Genomic DNA, 16,868 nt, shown 5'->3' with positions numbered 1-16,868 from the left:
CAGAGCAAGCCAAGAAACCATCCAAGCTGTGCTTGCAGTAATAGTCGGAGGAGGAGGCCAAGCCTCGCAGGTGGTGCCACTAGCCGGGGGGGTCCCACACCTGCCAAGTGTCCGAAGGGAGATTTGAACTCGAGCCTTCGTGACTCCGGGCTCCAATGAAAGCCCTCCGGCCCAGGGCCCTCCCTTCCAGGTACGCTCCACGTGGCTTCTGCGCGTGGTCCGAGCTTCTTGAGCGCAGGCACCTTGTGTGGGCCTTCCTGGGACTCCTGGCTTAGCCCAGGCTGACTTCCAGGCTGAAGCAGCAGGCCGCCTTAGGCAGTCCGCCCCCAAGGGGCGGGCCCTGAAGACAGAAAGACCAAAGGGTTACGGGGACCCCCAGAATTTCAGAAGATACCTACACAATAAATGTGAAGGGGTGGGGGGAGGAGAAGAAAAGTGAAGAGTGATCGTGGTGGAATAAAAAAGGCCTCTTGAGATAAGCGTCCTCCCCCAGTTGGTAAGTGGTCCAAGGATGAGAACACGCAGTTTTCAGGGGAAGAGATAAAAGCTATCTGTAGTCATATGAGGAATTGCTCTAAATCGCTTCTGATTAGAGAAATATAAATTAAAACAACTCCAAGGTACTGCCTCATACCTATCAGATGACAAAATATGGCAAATTGATTGATAAATTGATGATTGGCATAATATGACAAAAAAGGAAAATGATAAATGTTGGAGAAGATGTGAGAAAACTGGAACACTAATGTATTGTTGGTGAAGTTATGAACGGATCCAACCCCTTCTGGAGAACAATTTGGAACTATACGGGAAGGGCAATCAAACTGTCCATACTGTTTGATCCAGCAATACCACTAGTAGTTCTGTTTCCCAAAGAGATCATAAAAAAAGAGAAAAGGACTATGTGCAGAATTATTTATAGCAGTTCAATTAGGAAATGGCTGTACAAGTTGTGGTATATGAAAATAATGGAATATTATTGTGCTATAAGAAATGATGAGCAGATGGATTTCAGAAAAACCTAGATAGACATCTATGAATTGATGCAAAGTGAAATGAACAGAACCAGGAAAACTTTGTATACAGTAACAGCAACATTGTACGCTGATGAACTATGAATCATGTAGCTCTTCTCAGTGATACAAAGTTCCAAGACAATTACAAAGGACTCATGTTGGAAAATGCTTTCCACAACTAGAGAAAGAACTATGGTGGCAATGCAAATCGAAGCATAGTATTTTCACTTACTTTATTTTTTTCGTGGTTCTTTTTTTTTGTTCTATTTTTTCTTCCACATCTGTGACTAATATGGAAACATATTTTGCTTAATTACACACACACACATATATACATATATGTGTGTGTGTGTGTGTGTGTGTGTGTGTGTGTATATATATATATATATATATATATATATATATATATATATATATATATATATAAAACCTATATCAAATTGCTTACCTTTTTAGGAAGAGAAGAAGGGAGGAAGAAAAATTTGGAACTCAAAAGTCTTGGAAAAATGAATACTAAAAATTATCTTTACAAGTAATTGAAAAAATAGTGTTAAAAAAGGGGAAAAAAGGCCTCTTGAAGGTATTTGAACTGAGCTCTGAGAAGAACTAGGGGATTCTAAGAGGCTTAAATGAGGAGGGAATCCCATGATGGACAGGTACACAAAAGGAGGTTAGGAGGGCTGGAACAGTAAAAAGTTACATGTGTAAATAGCATGGAACAAAAGGCTAGAGCCAGATTTTGAGGGACTTTAAATACCAGGAAAAGGAATTTGTATCTTATCCTAGAGGCAACAGAACATTGCAGTTTCTTGAGACAGGGAGTAACAAGGTCAGACCTTCCCCCATCCCCAACCCCATCTCTCACCTTTAGGTCAACGTAATGACTTAGGATCATAGGTTTGTAGCTGGAAGGGCAATTATTTCCACTCCCTCTCCATTTTGCTGATGAGGAAACTGAGGCACAGAGAAGTTTAATGATTTACCCTGGAGTCTACTCTATGAATCTCTCAGTGTTTGCAAAAGTATTGTAAACCATAGACCTAGCTCCTCCTTCTCCTCTCCTCAAAACAAACAAATACAAAAACTTAATCAAAGTTGTGTTTCAAATAATAATGCTATAAGTAATAATGCATGCTAACTCTTGCCTAATCTGTTTCCATTGGGATAATTGTTCCAAGAGGAGGATGGGGAAGTGGTCCTGTGGCACTGGAAGGTCAGTAGTGACTCCAGGAGACCAATCAGGGAAAGAGGAGCAGAGTGAATTAGTCCTGAAGCAGTGTAGTATATTATGGAAACATCAACGGATTCAGTTAGAGAACCTGCCTTTAAATCCTTACACAGCTAAGTGAAACAAATTATTGCATTCTGGGCCTTTATTTTCTCATCTAAAAAATGAGGTAACTGGATACCTTTCCATATCTAAATTCTATGATTGTATATATATTATATAGTCAGTATATATATATATACATATATATATAACTCATATTCAGTGTATTATGTATGACATTTATAATATATATTATATTCAATATGGCAGCTAGGTGGTATAGTGGATAAATCGCTGGGCCTGAAGTCAGGAAAACTCATTTTCCTGAGCTCAAATCAGGCCTTACTAATTGTGTGACCCTGGGCAAGTCACTTAACCCTGTTTGCCTCAGTTTCCTCATCTGTAAAATGAGCTGGGAAAGGAAATGGCAAATCCCTACAGTATCTTTGCCAAGAAAACCCCTAATGGGGTCATGAAAAGTCTGAAATGACTGAGGAACAAGAATCAACATATATGATATGTAACATATTATATATATTTAGTGTACATAATATATAAAATATACTGATGCTGGGAGAACCTCAATGCGTGGACACTAGTTAGAAAGCTGTTACAATTATCTAGATAAGAGGTGATGAGGGTCTGAACTAAGGAGGTAGGTGAGAGACGAGATCAGACACAAGAAGTGTGAAGGTAGAAATAATGAAATTTGATCTCTGACTGGATATGTGGGGTGAATGAGAGTGAAGGCAACACCAAGGTTCCAAAAGGAAGAGTGAGTGGTGCCTTCAGCAAAAGTATGGAAGTTTGGAGGAAGGCTCCATTATTTGGGGAAGGGGGCAAGGAGATAATGAGTTCTTTTTCTGACCACCAAGCCATATCTTGCTAGGTATGTGTTAGGTGCCGGATTTTTACATCATGCAGTGACCCCTTGCACAATGTCTACCATTTCCTCTCATTTTCTACCTGTGTGGCTAAGTCTGGACTCCTTAAAGTTACTCCTTCTTTAATTTCATGCAGCAATGACCTGATCCTGAATTATCCACACAGAACCCTCCTGCATCCACAAAGACATCCTCATCATGACTCAGTCTTTTATTGCTTCTTTGTCAATGTGCTGTTGACCAAGCTCTTGCTGATGTCCTCCAGAGTTGGGGGTAAACAGTTCCTAATGATAGCAAACATGAAATATTAAAACTGAAGAGGCCCTTAAGAAATCTTTGTCCCCTCCTCTAGGCAGCATCCCATCTAAAACATTTCAAGCAACTAAGGACTTATTTCAAGAATATTCAAGATAGTGATTAGAAAACCTTCTTTAGGCACCTTTTTCTTTGTAACTGATAGAAAATTCTTCTTCCTATCTGAATTTTCTATTCTTCTATCAATCTGAATCCTGTAAATCATATATAAGAATTTACGTATATTTATATAAATTAAATAACATTATGTCACAAAATATTGATCATATACTAATGTACAGTAACAATATTAACAATGAATATGCTATGATATGTATAAACAATATTGATGCTGTATTATAATATATTAATGACATAATTAAATAATATTATATAAATATGTATTTGTGCTGTATCTGCAATTTCATCAATATGGTGAACTCCTAGCACAGAAGCTCTTTCCAATGATGTAGATCAACAACTTGTGTATAATTTATAATAATAACTATCTTTTATATAATGTTTTAATATTAACAAAACATTTTAAAAATCGTATCTCACATGATCCTCAAAACAACCCTGGGAGGTAGATTCTATTATTATCCTTATTTTACCGATGAAGAACTAAAGGCAAATAGCGGTTAAGTGACTTCCCTTGGGTCTCTCTCACATACATACCTCCTTTCTGGGTTCAAATCTGAATTTAGGCCTTCTCGACTGCAGGACAAGTGCTGTATTCTTTGTGCCACCTACCTGTTTTCTAGTCTCAGAGAGTCTCTCTGAGAAGTATCAGAGAGCCTAATTGCTGATATTTGTAAAGCTTGAACACTTGGTAAACTGAGGGACCTTCATGTGATCCTGACTGGTTGTGCAATCTACTTACTCCCTGTGTCTTTGGATCATTTTAATGTTCTGAGTCTTTAGTTTCTTTCTTTGTAAGGTGAGGGGGCTGGATTAAATGAACTCCAAGGTGATCCCCTGCTTTAATCCACGATCCTATGATCCTGAGTAGTTTGTAATTAAATAAATCACTTAATTTCCTAAGGTCTCTATTTCCTTCTCTGTAAAGTGAGAAGATTAGGCTAGAATAGATGATCTTTAAGATTGTGGAAAATGGTCTTAGTCCATACAAATAAAAGAATAATTCTGGCCTTGGGCAGCTTATGAGCTGGGTTGTCTGGAAAATAACCTTATGTGGAACAACTCGCTTTTTGCTGATGTGTGCCAATGTGATGTTGCTTTGGTATAAATAGGAGAGGGAGCAGTGAGATCCAGGGCAAGGGAGTAATTAGAGAGATAGTTAGCAAGGTAGGACCGTTGGAAACGTATGCAGGTCTCTTTAGGGTTAGGGACTATTTCATTTTTGTCTTTATAACTTCAGTGTCTAGCACTGTACCCAATACATAGTAGGTGTTTAATAAAGTCTTGTTGACTGAATTTGGAAGACACTGATCCTGGATTTGAGAGACAGAGAGATGCTTTACAATTTTAGTTTTTATTGCCATCTTTTGTTTTCATACCACCTTTATTTCCCACTCTCATCTTCTGCCAAGTAGTCCATCCCTTAAGAAAAAATTAAAAAATCAAGTCAATAAAATTAACCAACAGATCAACCTAAGCTAACAGTATATGTAATATTTCAGGTCCATAGGCCCACACGATCTTCAAAGAAGGGCCTGAGATTAGTACTGTGTAGATGTCCTAACTCAGGCAACTTTCTAAGGCCTCACAGGAGTGGGTCTGGAAAGAGAAGGGATGTATTGCTTTCTGTTCAGAGAATGAATTTGCAGGACCCATTTACAACCACAAATGGAAAATGATACCTTGTCTTTATTATATAAACAACTGTTTTACACAGCTTGAAATAAGAGTGTGAGCATCCTCTGTTTTATTCATTAATCTGTTTCCAGGGCTGTGAACAATAGATGTTTTATTATCAGGCAAATAAAATTTTTCCACTTGACTTCATTATACCACTTAGTAATAAAAACCACAAACCTCTTCCCCAAGAGGACGTATATACCAAACCCAGCTCCTCCTCCTCTGCCTCTTCCTCCTTCTCACCCTTAGAGGTGATGAATGATGAATTCAAGATCAAACAATGAAATAGGCCAGCTTTATCCGCATTGTTTTAGTGGAAACATCTGCTTCTATCCAAAGCACTTCAGTTTATTTGGTGCCTAGGACTGAATTTTAATCTGCATTTTACAGATGAAGAAACCTAGAAGGTGGGTAAAGGAATGAAGCCAAATGCATATAAACAACTATGGATCTAGAAATAAAATAGCTTGTCTCCCAAAACTCTCTAGTTTCCACTATATTTCTGTCCATGTAAAAAAATTTGCTCTTTTTTAATATCACAAACACAGAGACATATAGATACAGACACAGATATAGACACAGAAATAGACACCTACACCCACACCCCTCTACCCCAACAGCCACTTTAGACTATATATGTGCAACATCCCATACCCATTATCCCCACCTTTCCACTAAAGCAGGAAAATGCAATTTCTCATCTCTTCTCAGGGTCAACATTGGCTATTATAACTTCTCAGGGAAACATTATTGATATTATTAGGCATGTTGCTTTTTATTTATATATCTTGAGTAGTTTTGGTGATGATTTGGACTCAAGAAGATCTGAGCTCCAATCCTGCATGGAAAACTTGCTAGCTGTGTGCCAGTGGGACAAGTCCCTTAATTTCTCTTTGCCTCAGTTTCTTCCTTTGTAAAATAGAGATTGTAAAATAGCAACTACTTCCTAGGTTATTGTCAAAATCAAATGAGATAATGCTTGTAAAGTGCTTTGCAAATCTAAATTCATATTATATAAATGCTAGATATTATTACTCCTAGCTCTGAGAATCCCCTATCTTTGGTGAAGTATTCAGTAAATAATTTTTCATCTAGGCTACAATGGCCTGTGCTTTATTACATAACTCAATCAGTAAGTAAAACTGGTAAAAGATTAAATTGTTTGATTTTGACTCTTACTGACTCCATTTGGGGTTTTCTTGGCAAAGATATTGGAGTAGTTTGCCATTTCCTTCTTCAACTCATTTTATAGATGAAGGAAACTGAAGCACACAGGGCTAGATGACTTTGCTTAGGGTCACATAGATACTAAGTGTCAGAGATCAGATTTGAACTCATAGTATTTCACCCTAATCTCTATGGAATTATTTTTTTCTTTTGCACTTTGGACACCATTTAAACAAATTTGGTTATATCGCTGGAAAAGAAAATATTTATTTGGCTTTCCATGTCAAATCAGATTAAAGAATTAGGGAAGGGAGAAAATGATGAAGGGTGGGGCATCTGGGTCTTTGTTTCAGGTGAAAACATTGATATTGACCTTTTTTTTTTCCCCTTGGGGATACAATACCCAGTACTTGGTGAATTGTGCCCCCCATACACACAAGCCTCCCCCCGCATCTCGGACTAGTCATACTCTCCTCTTTGAAGTTCACTCAAAAGGCCAAAGTGCCCTCCCCTGAGGCAACCCCACTGGTGGAGAGAAGTACCTCCCACTGGCTAGAGACCCAGTCCTGTCACCAGACCTCCTCTTTAGGACCTTCTCCCACAGGGAGGAGTGAGGTCAGGAGAACAGTCCAGTTTCTGTTCTGGGAGGGGCTGTACCTTCATTCTATGAGAGGTATGGAGCTGGAAAGGACCTTTTTTTAGTCAGTCAGTAAACATTAATTTCACTCCTACTATGTGACAGGCACTGTGCTAAGGGCTGGAGATACAATTATAAAAAGAGAAAGACAGTTCTTGACCTCAAGAAGCTTATAATCTAATAGAGGAAGAAAAAACAAAAAGAAGCTGAACAGAGGGGAAGGAAAAGATAACTAAATTGGGGGATGGGGGTGGAAAGTCAGTTAGAGAAGTCCCCAAATAGTGCAACCAGGTGAGAAATAGATTTCTGAGTTGGGCTCTCTCCTTAAATGGAGGTTTGGAGCTCATGGCCCTATCCTCTAATTAGAGAAGCATGGGGGTGGGGGTTGGGGTGGGTTTGGGTGATGATGAGGTGGAGGAAATATGAAGAAATTGAGGATTGAGGAATGGAGATGAGGAATTGAGGGTAAGGAAAATGAGGATATTATAGATGAGGAAATTAAGACCCAAGGAATTAAAAAAGATTTCCTCATAGTCACAGAGGTAATAACCATCAGGGGCAGAATCTGAACCCAGGCTGACTCCAGAGTCTCTGTCTGTGTTCTTTCTCTTTTGTCTTCTAGTGTCTCTGTCTTTGTATGTCCCTTTCTGTCTTTCTCTCTGTCTCTGTCTTCCTCCTTTTCTATCTCTGTCCATGTTTGCCTTTGTCTATTTGACTTTTTCAATATCTGTACATATCTTTCCCTGTGTCTCTGTCTTGCCTTTGTCTGCCTACCTGTCTCCATCTGTCCCTTTTTATTGCTCTCTGTATCTTGGCATCCCCATCTCTGGTTTTCTATCTTTATCTCTGTAGGTCTTTCTCTTTTTTCCCTTCCCCTCCTCCTTCAGACTGTTTTTGCCCTAGGTTAAAAAAAAAATTTCTTCTTAAGCCTCTATGAGAAGGGTGGCTTTCTTTAGTGGGAGGACTTGTTTATCCTTGTTCTACTGGTAACTTGAAGCCAAAGCATTACACTTTTTCAGAGTCATAGACTGTTAGAACTGAGAGAGACCCTGGAGATCAGCTAGTCTGGCCCCCTTCATTTTGCCCATTAGAAACCTGAAGTCCATAGAGATAAAGAGTCACGTTAGGATTTAATGGCTGAGCAGGGACCAGAAGCCAAGTCTTGTGATTCTCTGTTCAGTGTTCTTAATTCTCCACTTTGTGAAACAAGCAAAATTTTCTTTTAAAAAAGAACATTTAAAAGAAAAACAATGCTAGGTTCTCTGCCTCTAGCAACCCCTATCTCCCTGCACTGCCCACACCAGAGGTGTCAAACTTGTAGAGAGTAGGGTGAGGAGTTGGAGGGGCACTGCTGCCAGCAATACTTACTGAGTGGGGTGTAGGGAGTGTTCAGAAAAAACTAGTACCCCTAGTGTGAGGACTGCTTTCCACCTTTGGTGTCCACCTGATCCACCTAGCTCTCACCTGTGGCTCCAAGAAGCTGTAGATGCACAGTGACTACATCCTAATAAACTATTTCAGCAGACAGGCTAAACCAGATTGAGAGTGAAGGGTCTCAAACTCATCCTCAAGTTTAGGAGGGGTATCACCCCAAGCATGTGCAGATTTCCCCGGGTGGAATGGACGGATGAGAACAGTTTGTTCCAATTGCCATGAAGGCAGCCGAAGCAAGGCACTGTGGAGTGCTTAGAGCTTGGTTAGACACTGAAGACACCAAAGTCATCCACTGCATCTTGAGCCATCACCAGTCACCTTGAGTCTGACTGTTCACCTTGAGTATGGCCTGCCACTGGACTGTGATGCCTCTGGAAGAGAGTGACTGATGACATCATGAAACTGTGCCTCACTTAAATCCAATTTATTCACGAATCAGAAGACATCACCCATAACATTTTACCACTTTACCTATCTCAAAATCCTGTGGTGACAAGCAAGTGATGAAGCAGCAGGTGCAAATACACTGGGAGCCATAGTCACAATCCTACACACAGGCGGCTTAGGCCATAGAGTTGTTTCTCACTGGAAGCAGTAGTGGGATTTGGCAGTCCCTGGGTGTCTGAGCAACCTTTTAAGGATCTCCCTACTCACCTCCTGGTGTGAGGAAGGGGCTAGAAAAATTGTCTGCTTACCCAGCCCTGGCCTGATTACCATGGCAGGTGGGGATTGAACCCTGTGGCTGAAACACACACACAAAAGTACAAAATTTTCTACAGAGGATTCCACTCATCATTGGAACATGCAGTGTGTGCACACTTACAGACAACACAAAATCCAGTAGACCTGAAAGATCTCAGCAAGTATCACATCCAAATAACAGCCCTGAGTCAAACAAGGCTGGCAAATGAAGGCCAGCTTATTGAAGTCGGAGTTGGATATACATACTTCAGGAGTGGTTGCAGTGAAGGGGAGCACTATGAAGTTGGTTTTTATAAACCTTTACAAAGGTTTTACACTCAAAACTAATCTAGTCAAGAAGCTGGCATGCCTACCAAAAGGAGTGAATGACAGGCTCATGACAATGCGATTGCCACTTGCAGGAAAAATGTCATGCCACCATCATCAGTGCCTATGCTCCCACCATGACAAACCCTGATGGGGTCAAAGAAAAGTTTTATGAAGACCTAGAGACCCTTATCATCAGTATGTCAAAAGAGGACAAGCTTATCATTCTGGGTGACTTTAATGCTAGAGTAGGCTCAGACTATCAGACTTGGCAGGGAGTCCTAGGGAGAAATGGAGTTGGAAACAGCAACGGCAATGGTCATTTATTGCCGAAGACTTGTGCATCTCATGACTAACATTGTTTAGCTAAATGCAATAAAACTTTGTGAATGCACCTTTGCAGCAATTATTGGTGTTTAATAGACTGTGATTGTAAGGAGAAGAGACAGACAGGACGTAAAAGCAATGAAGGCAATGTGTGGTATAGAGTGCTGGACTGATCATAGACTTATCCATTCCAACCTAAATATTTGCATTCAACAAAAGCAGCATCCCCAAGGCAAAATGACTACTAGAAGAATTAAAATCCCTTTTCTGAGAAGGAACAATTTGTTGCTAACTTGGAGGGAAAGTTGAGCTAACACACAGTTGGCAACAGTGAAGCAGAAAAGGAGTGGGCAGCTTCAGAGATTTAGTGTAGAGCACTGCATTGGCTCATCTGGACCAGAATGTTCACAAATACCAAGACTGGTTTGTCGAAAATGATGGGGAAATTCAGAAGCTGTTAAACGAAAAATGAGAACTCCACAGGATTTACCACCAGGAATGTTCATCCATCTCTCAGAAGGTATTTAATTCTATCAATAGTAAACTACAAACAAAGCTTAGAGAGATGCAGGATTTTTGGCTCAGTAAGAAGGCAGATGAAATTCAATTTTATGTTCATGGTAACTATCCAAAGTGCTTTTATGATGCACTGAAGGCGATTTATGGACCAAAGATGTATGATGTAACTCAACTACTCAGTGCTGATGGAGACACGTTGATTAGTGACAAGGACATGATCCTAGACAGATGGGCTGGACATTTCCATAGTGTTCTCAACAGATCATTATCAATCAATTCTGAAGCCATTGACTATTTACTTGAAGTCAACATAAAGTCAGTCCCTCCCTAGCTGAAGTTCTAACTGAAGAACACATTTTGAATGCCATTAGACTCCTTTCATGTGTCAAAGCACCTGGTGCTGATTCTATTACAGCTGAGAATTACAAGGTGGGGGATCCACTGCTCATATAAAAGTTGACTGAAATTTTCCAGGTTTTGTGAGAAGAGGAGGTTGAAGAATACCTCCATTGTTCATCTCTATAAAGGTAAAGGAAATAGATTGTCCAGGGACAATCACAGGGAGATTCTCACCAGAGTCCTCCTTAATAGGCTGATCCTTCACCTGGAAGATGGTCATCTATCTGAGAGCCAGTGTGGTTTCAGAAAGGGCCCAGGAACAGTCAATGTGGTGTTTGCTGCCCCACAACTCCAGGAGAAATGCCAAGAACAGAACAGAGGTTTCTATAAGGTGTTTGTAGATCTGACCAAGGCCTTTGATGTGAAGGCTTATGTAAAATTATGTCAAAATTTGGTTGCCCAAAGAAGCGATGGCATGTTTGCCAATGTTCTGGATAATGGATGATGCTCTCAAGCTTTCCCAGTCACCAGTGGAGTGAAACAAAGCTATGTGCGTGTTTCCAGCCACATCATCAAACATCTTCATCGAGGACAAATACACTACCAAGGTCAGCTATTGCACTGATGGTAAATTCTTTAACTTGAAAAGGTTACAAGCCAATATCAAAGTGGAGGGAGTGTTGGTGCATGATTTTCTGTTTGCAGATGATTGTGTACTCAGTGCAACCTCTGAAGCTGAGATGCAACAAAGTATGGATCAATTCTCTGCTGCTTTGCTAATTTGGCCTAACAATTAAACGCCAAGAAAACACAGGTAATCAGTCAGTACCACAACACCCACGAAGGACAGCAACCAACCAACTTACTGAGAACAGGCCAAACCACATTAAAATGTAACTGAGAAATATTTAAGAAAATAAATAAAATACAGTAAAACATAGATAATATTGATTTGTGGTTTTCTAAGTCAATATGCGGCTGGCAGAAATCTATACTTGTAGTTGAGTGGTCCCCAGCTTCTATTAGTTTGACACTACTGTTATATATCAGATAAATATATACTGTGGTATACAGATAGTACACTTCAGATAAAATCATCAGGGCTCAAAACTAACTACCCTGCTCTTTCCTTGAGGAGGAGGTAGTGGCTGCTTTCCTACTGAAAGGGAAAGATCATAGATTTAGAACTAGAAGGAATCCTGGAAGTCATCTAGCCCAATTCTCTCTTACATGGATGAGAAAATAGAGGCTCCGAGAGATAAAGTGTTTTTTTTCCCCTAAAGCAACATAGTAAAGATGTTGCAGAGCTAGATTTGAATGCAAGCCCTCTGATTCCAAATCCAGTCCTGTTCACTGAACTACACAGCTTGGCCACCTGAGTATGAAACTTTCAGCAGAGTCACAGTAGGGGCAACCTGATGTCTTCAGAGGATGCATGTGTTCTGTATAACAAATCAAATTCCTTCTTTCCTTCTTTCCTTTCTCCCTCCCTCTCTCTCTTTCTCTCTTCCTTCCTTCCTTTCTTTTTTCTTTCCTTCTCTTTCTTTCTCTTTCTTCATCTCTTCCTCCCTCCCTTCCCCTCTCCTTCCTTCCTTTCCTCCCTTCCTCCTTTCTTCTATTCCTCCCTCTTTCCTTTCTTCCTCTCTCCCTTCTCTTCTCCTTTCTTCCCTTTCTCCCTTTCTTTCATCCTTCTTTCCTTTTTTCTTTTCTATTTTTACACCAATATTACAGTTGAGGAAACTGAGGTTGACAGAAGCTACATGACTTGCCCAGGATCACATAGCCAATAAATGTCTGAGGCTGGATTTGAACTCAGGTCTCCCAGCTTGATGATAATATGGGGGTGGTGGGTAGCCCAGAACCAAGTGAGGAAGTGACTGTGGTTGCTCAGTCAAGGAAAAGGAGTGCTCAGCATATGCCTAGCAGGTCTCATGACTGTTGAGAGAAGGAAGTTTGCCCTCCCAGATACTGGTACCTTAGGACAAAGCCACCATCATCCTGCCCTAGTTATGACTCAGCCGTTCCTTCTCTTTCATTGTATTTGCTGCATTCAGTGCAGAATTTATAGTAGTAGGTGCCTAAACAATGGTTGTGGATGATTTTTTTTATAGTAAATTTGTTTCTTCTGGGATCTCAGTTCAAGCAAATCCTATAAAGAATCTAGAATTTCACTAAAATGGCAGTCCTGTTGTCAGGACTAAATTGTTATCCACAGTGTAACTGAACAATTGAGCCTAAGGGTTAGAATTTGTATTATCTTCGGAAGCACTTTACAATCTGATCGTTTATTGTTTGGATAGGATTTGGATTGCAGATTTCCTAATGACAGTGAAATAATATCTCAGCCCTCAATGTTCCATCAAGCTGTATCAATAGCATTGTGAGTGTTTTTGAAAATTTTTAAATGTTAACATAAAAGATCAGCCTACAATGACCAAGCGAATGGAGGGCTGAGTAATTAGGTGATGGATGGAGACAGCCCAAATGGCTACTTTTGGATAATTTGGATCCAAATCATTCTTGTCCAGTGCTTAGGAGAACCTACATTTATTGGGTAATTGGATGAATCATTTGCTTCACTTTAACTGCAGAGCCACCCTCTTTAAATTCCCAATTTAACTAACATCAGTTTACAAAAGTAAAGGTTAGAGTTAGAAATGGAAACAGAATTCGAAAGAAAATTAGAACTGGAACCAGGCTAGTCTGTTTACCACCTGCAGAACACTGACATGAAATAACATGCGTTATGATTGAAAGACAAATTCCATGGAAGAGACATCATTGCACCCCAGTTCAAACTAAACCAGGAGTCTCCTGTTTCTCTTTTGTTCTAAACTACCTGGTTCCACCTTGGACAGCAGAATTCCCAGTGAAATATCAAGGATTATTCCCAACCTCAGTCAATATACCTGTTTCTTGATCCCTTCTTCTGTAACAGCTTCTTTCTCCTAGAGGCCAAGTTGTTTTTCTCCAAGCTTCTATGGAGGCCTCACAGAGTTACAGATAAGAATTCTGAGCTAGAAAGCAAGGACAAGCAGGTCCTGCTGCTAACTTACTGCGTGATCTTTGGCAAAGTTGTTTACCTTCTTTGGGTCTCAGTTTCTTCCTCTGGAAAGTGAAAGGGTTGAAATAAATGATCTCTGAAATCCCTTCTGGCCTGTGATCCTTCAAGCAGAACTGTGGCAGCTCAATGAGAATACTTTCAGCCATGTGCTTCGTTTGTTTTTTTCGAAATGTGATACCTTGGGATGTGGCCTAAAATCATCCAAAAGGCCACAAAACTGAGTAGACAGCTCAAAAACCTAATGTCTCCTTTCATGGCCTCAGGTGATACTCAGCAAAGCAGTGCAGGTTTCTGGAAGAGGCTGGCATTTCTGCTAAATAGATCAGCCTATTACAAAGTCCGGAATTTATGGGCTTCAAAAGTCTGCCTGGCCCTGAAGGCTCTTGGTATTTTCAGCTACATCAGGCCTATAATGATCACATGGCAGTGTACAGGGCAGGAGGTTATGATAAATGGCTATTTCCCTATCCCATTTGTTTTTCTTACAATCACATCCATGCACCACCAGGTAGAACCATGATTGCAAATGCCTGTTACTGTGGTGTCAGGCTAGGGCTGTAAAATGCATGATTTATTCCTTTGATTTTTACTCCTTAAGAGAAAAAAAATTCTTTAAAGAGACTTATTTTACTTTTAAAATTAGAGGTTATGAGTGGCAGGTCCTGAAAGAGTTAGGGAGGCAAGGAAATATATATCCTCATCTTATGTTGGACTCCAGTGATCATAAATACTGAGATACAAAAGCAAGAGAACAGAGAAAGGAAGGGGAATGTTAAAAGCTATCCAGATTCATTGTCAGAGGCCCAGCTAGTGCTACAGAAGAGATGGGCTACAAACCCATTAGGGAACCCAATCCCTAATTTTACCAAACTGGATTAGTCAAATTTGGTGTTACAGGTTTTGGGAACTTTTTGGGAAAAGGGTAGAAACAGAGAAAATATATCTCTTTAGACACTAAATGAATCACTTCCATAAGACTGCATAGGCAAAATCATATGTAAATGAACACCTGCAGCTTTGGTACTATAAGAATGCAGATTAAGAACTGCATGGGACCTCAGAGGGACCTCATCTAGTTCAACCCCTTTACTTTACAGATGAGGGAACAGAGGCTCAGGGAGGCTAAGTGGTTCAGTCATAGAGATTGCACAGCTGGGAGAGGAACCCAGTCCTTCCACCTCCAAGTTCAGTCATCCTGTTTGACTAAAATGTAGTATAGCATGAGATTAGTGTAGAAAGATAAGATGGAGTCAGAATAAGAAGTTTTTACTTTATTCATCAGGCAGTGGGTTTTCCCTGAAGGTTTTTTAATAGATGGGATTTGTTTTTATATAGGAGTTAGACTAGTTTACCCTCTGAGGTCTATTACAACTCTGAGGTGCTATGATTCTAGAAGTAGTGGAATTAGATCAGTACATTAGGAAGACTTTGAAGGAAGCAGTGAGAAGGATAGATTGGGGAAGGGATAGACCAGAAATAGATAAGTTACTTGGGAAACTATTGTATTAGACTAACCAAGAAGAGATAGTAAAGGAAGCTAGTGAAAAGAGTAAAAAAAGAAAAAAGGTAATAAGGGTAATTAGTGAAAAAAGACAGAAGTGATAAGAAAGGAAATATTTCTAAAATAAAATCAAAAGGACTTAATGTTGAGGAGAGGGACATGTCCAAGATGACTAGGAGGTTCTGAGCTTACAAGACCAGAATAATCATGGCTCCTTCAGCAGAAGTAGAGGTGTTCAGAGGAGGTGGAGAAGGAGCAAGTTTTGGAGGGAAGGTAATGAGTTCAGAGGGTTACAGATTTAGAGCTGAAAGGAACCTTGGGTACCACCAAGTCCAACCATTCACTTTAAAGTTGAGGAAACTGAGGTCCAGAGAGGTTAAATGACTTATGTGATTAGTTTCTTCATCTATAAAGTGAGGTTAATGAGTGAGTATCACACAGGATGAAAAGGCACAGAGGGGTTGTAGAGGAAGTGATCACACACAGGAGCACCTGCCTCACTTGCCCAGAATTACATAGTTAGTAGATAGTCTGAGGCAGGATTGAAATCCAGGTCATCTTTGCACTATGTCTAGCACTCTACACTACCTCTGTTTAGTAAATATTGAGCTTGTTATGCCAACAAAACATCCAGACAAATATGCCCATCAGGCATTTGGAAATACAGGACCAGAACTATGGGGAGAGATTGGGGAAAGAGACATAAATATGGATGTAATTCAGTCAATAAACGGTTATCATTATATATTATTGTTATATTATTGTTTTCTATTTTCCCCTTATGTAGCTTGTTTGTACTTATTTGTTTGCTCATTGTCTCCCCTCAGTAGAAGAAGAGTTGGACATAACTGAAACTACTCAACCACAACAACAAAAGATCATAGTGCTCCAAGAGTCACTGTCACATGGCCTCACTGGTGAGTACTGGTATTAATATTAGTGTTAATGAGATGAGCTTTTGTAGCGACATTCAGGCAATAAGGCAATCAACAAGCATTTATAAGGACTGACTATATACTGGCCGCTATTCTAGGTACTAGGGAATACAAAGACAAAAATAAAGAATGAAATAGTCTTTGCTCTCAAGGAAATTAATTTTTTTCTTTTTTTTCTTTTCTTTTCTTTTTCATTTTTAACACAGTTCATCTTGCATAAAACAATTCTAACTTTTGGGCAGTTGATACTTCTTTTTAAAGCATTTACAATATAGACCACAAAAGAATATTTCTTTTAGACATTAACCAACTGAGACACAAATAATACTTATGTATTCTAACTTCACAAGCCCTTGACCTAATTGTCTCCACAGTAATACTAAGAGTTAAAGGACCCTAACTTACTGTTGTTGGTCTAAAGTCCTAAGCCTAATAGCTTAATTTTAGACTTAACCTTGGATGTTCCCCTACCAACAATCTATAATTTAATAGATCTTGTATTAAGCTTACAAACTTTTTGACTATAGAAAATTGCCACTAAGAGGAGGGACATTGCAGGGAACCAATATGTCCCCAACTTCATGTCAATTCCAGGTAGGAGTAGATTGTCAACTTGCATTCAGTCAGGCTTGAAGTCTGCCAGGTGTCAGTG

The 16,868-nt window shown here is 39.8% G+C and overlaps 1 protein-coding gene across 4 annotated transcripts in view; it reads left to right on the top strand.

Annotated features, from left to right (window-relative positions):
- The first annotated feature begins 102 nt into the window (after positions 1 to 102).
- The window catches only part of LOC140497160 (cytochrome P450 2K1-like), a 53,855-nt gene continuing 37,089 nt past the window's right edge, over positions 103 to 16,868 (top strand). The window contains exons 1-2 of one of the 4 annotated variants that reach the window (XM_072597775.1): positions 103 to 190; positions 16,109 to 16,198. Coding sequence is in view for 1 of the 4 variants with exons in the window: in XM_072597773.1 (XP_072453874.1) it covers positions 16,187 to 16,198 (12 nt within the window). In the remaining 3 variants the exon portion in view is untranslated. Of the gene's footprint in view, positions 191 to 248; positions 497 to 16,108; positions 16,199 to 16,868 lie in introns of those variants that run through there. The other 3 variants (XM_072597773.1, XM_072597772.1, XM_072597774.1) reach the window with 3 other exon arrangements.

The sequence above is a fragment of the Notamacropus eugenii genome, chromosome 3, assembly GCF_028372415.1.
Source record: "Notamacropus eugenii isolate mMacEug1 chromosome 3, mMacEug1.pri_v2, whole genome shotgun sequence".
NCBI classification, from domain to species: Eukaryota; Metazoa; Chordata; class Mammalia; order Diprotodontia; family Macropodidae; genus Notamacropus; species Notamacropus eugenii.
Note: the sequence above shows the minus strand (reverse complement) of the source record. Positions and strands in the feature narration are given on the sequence as shown.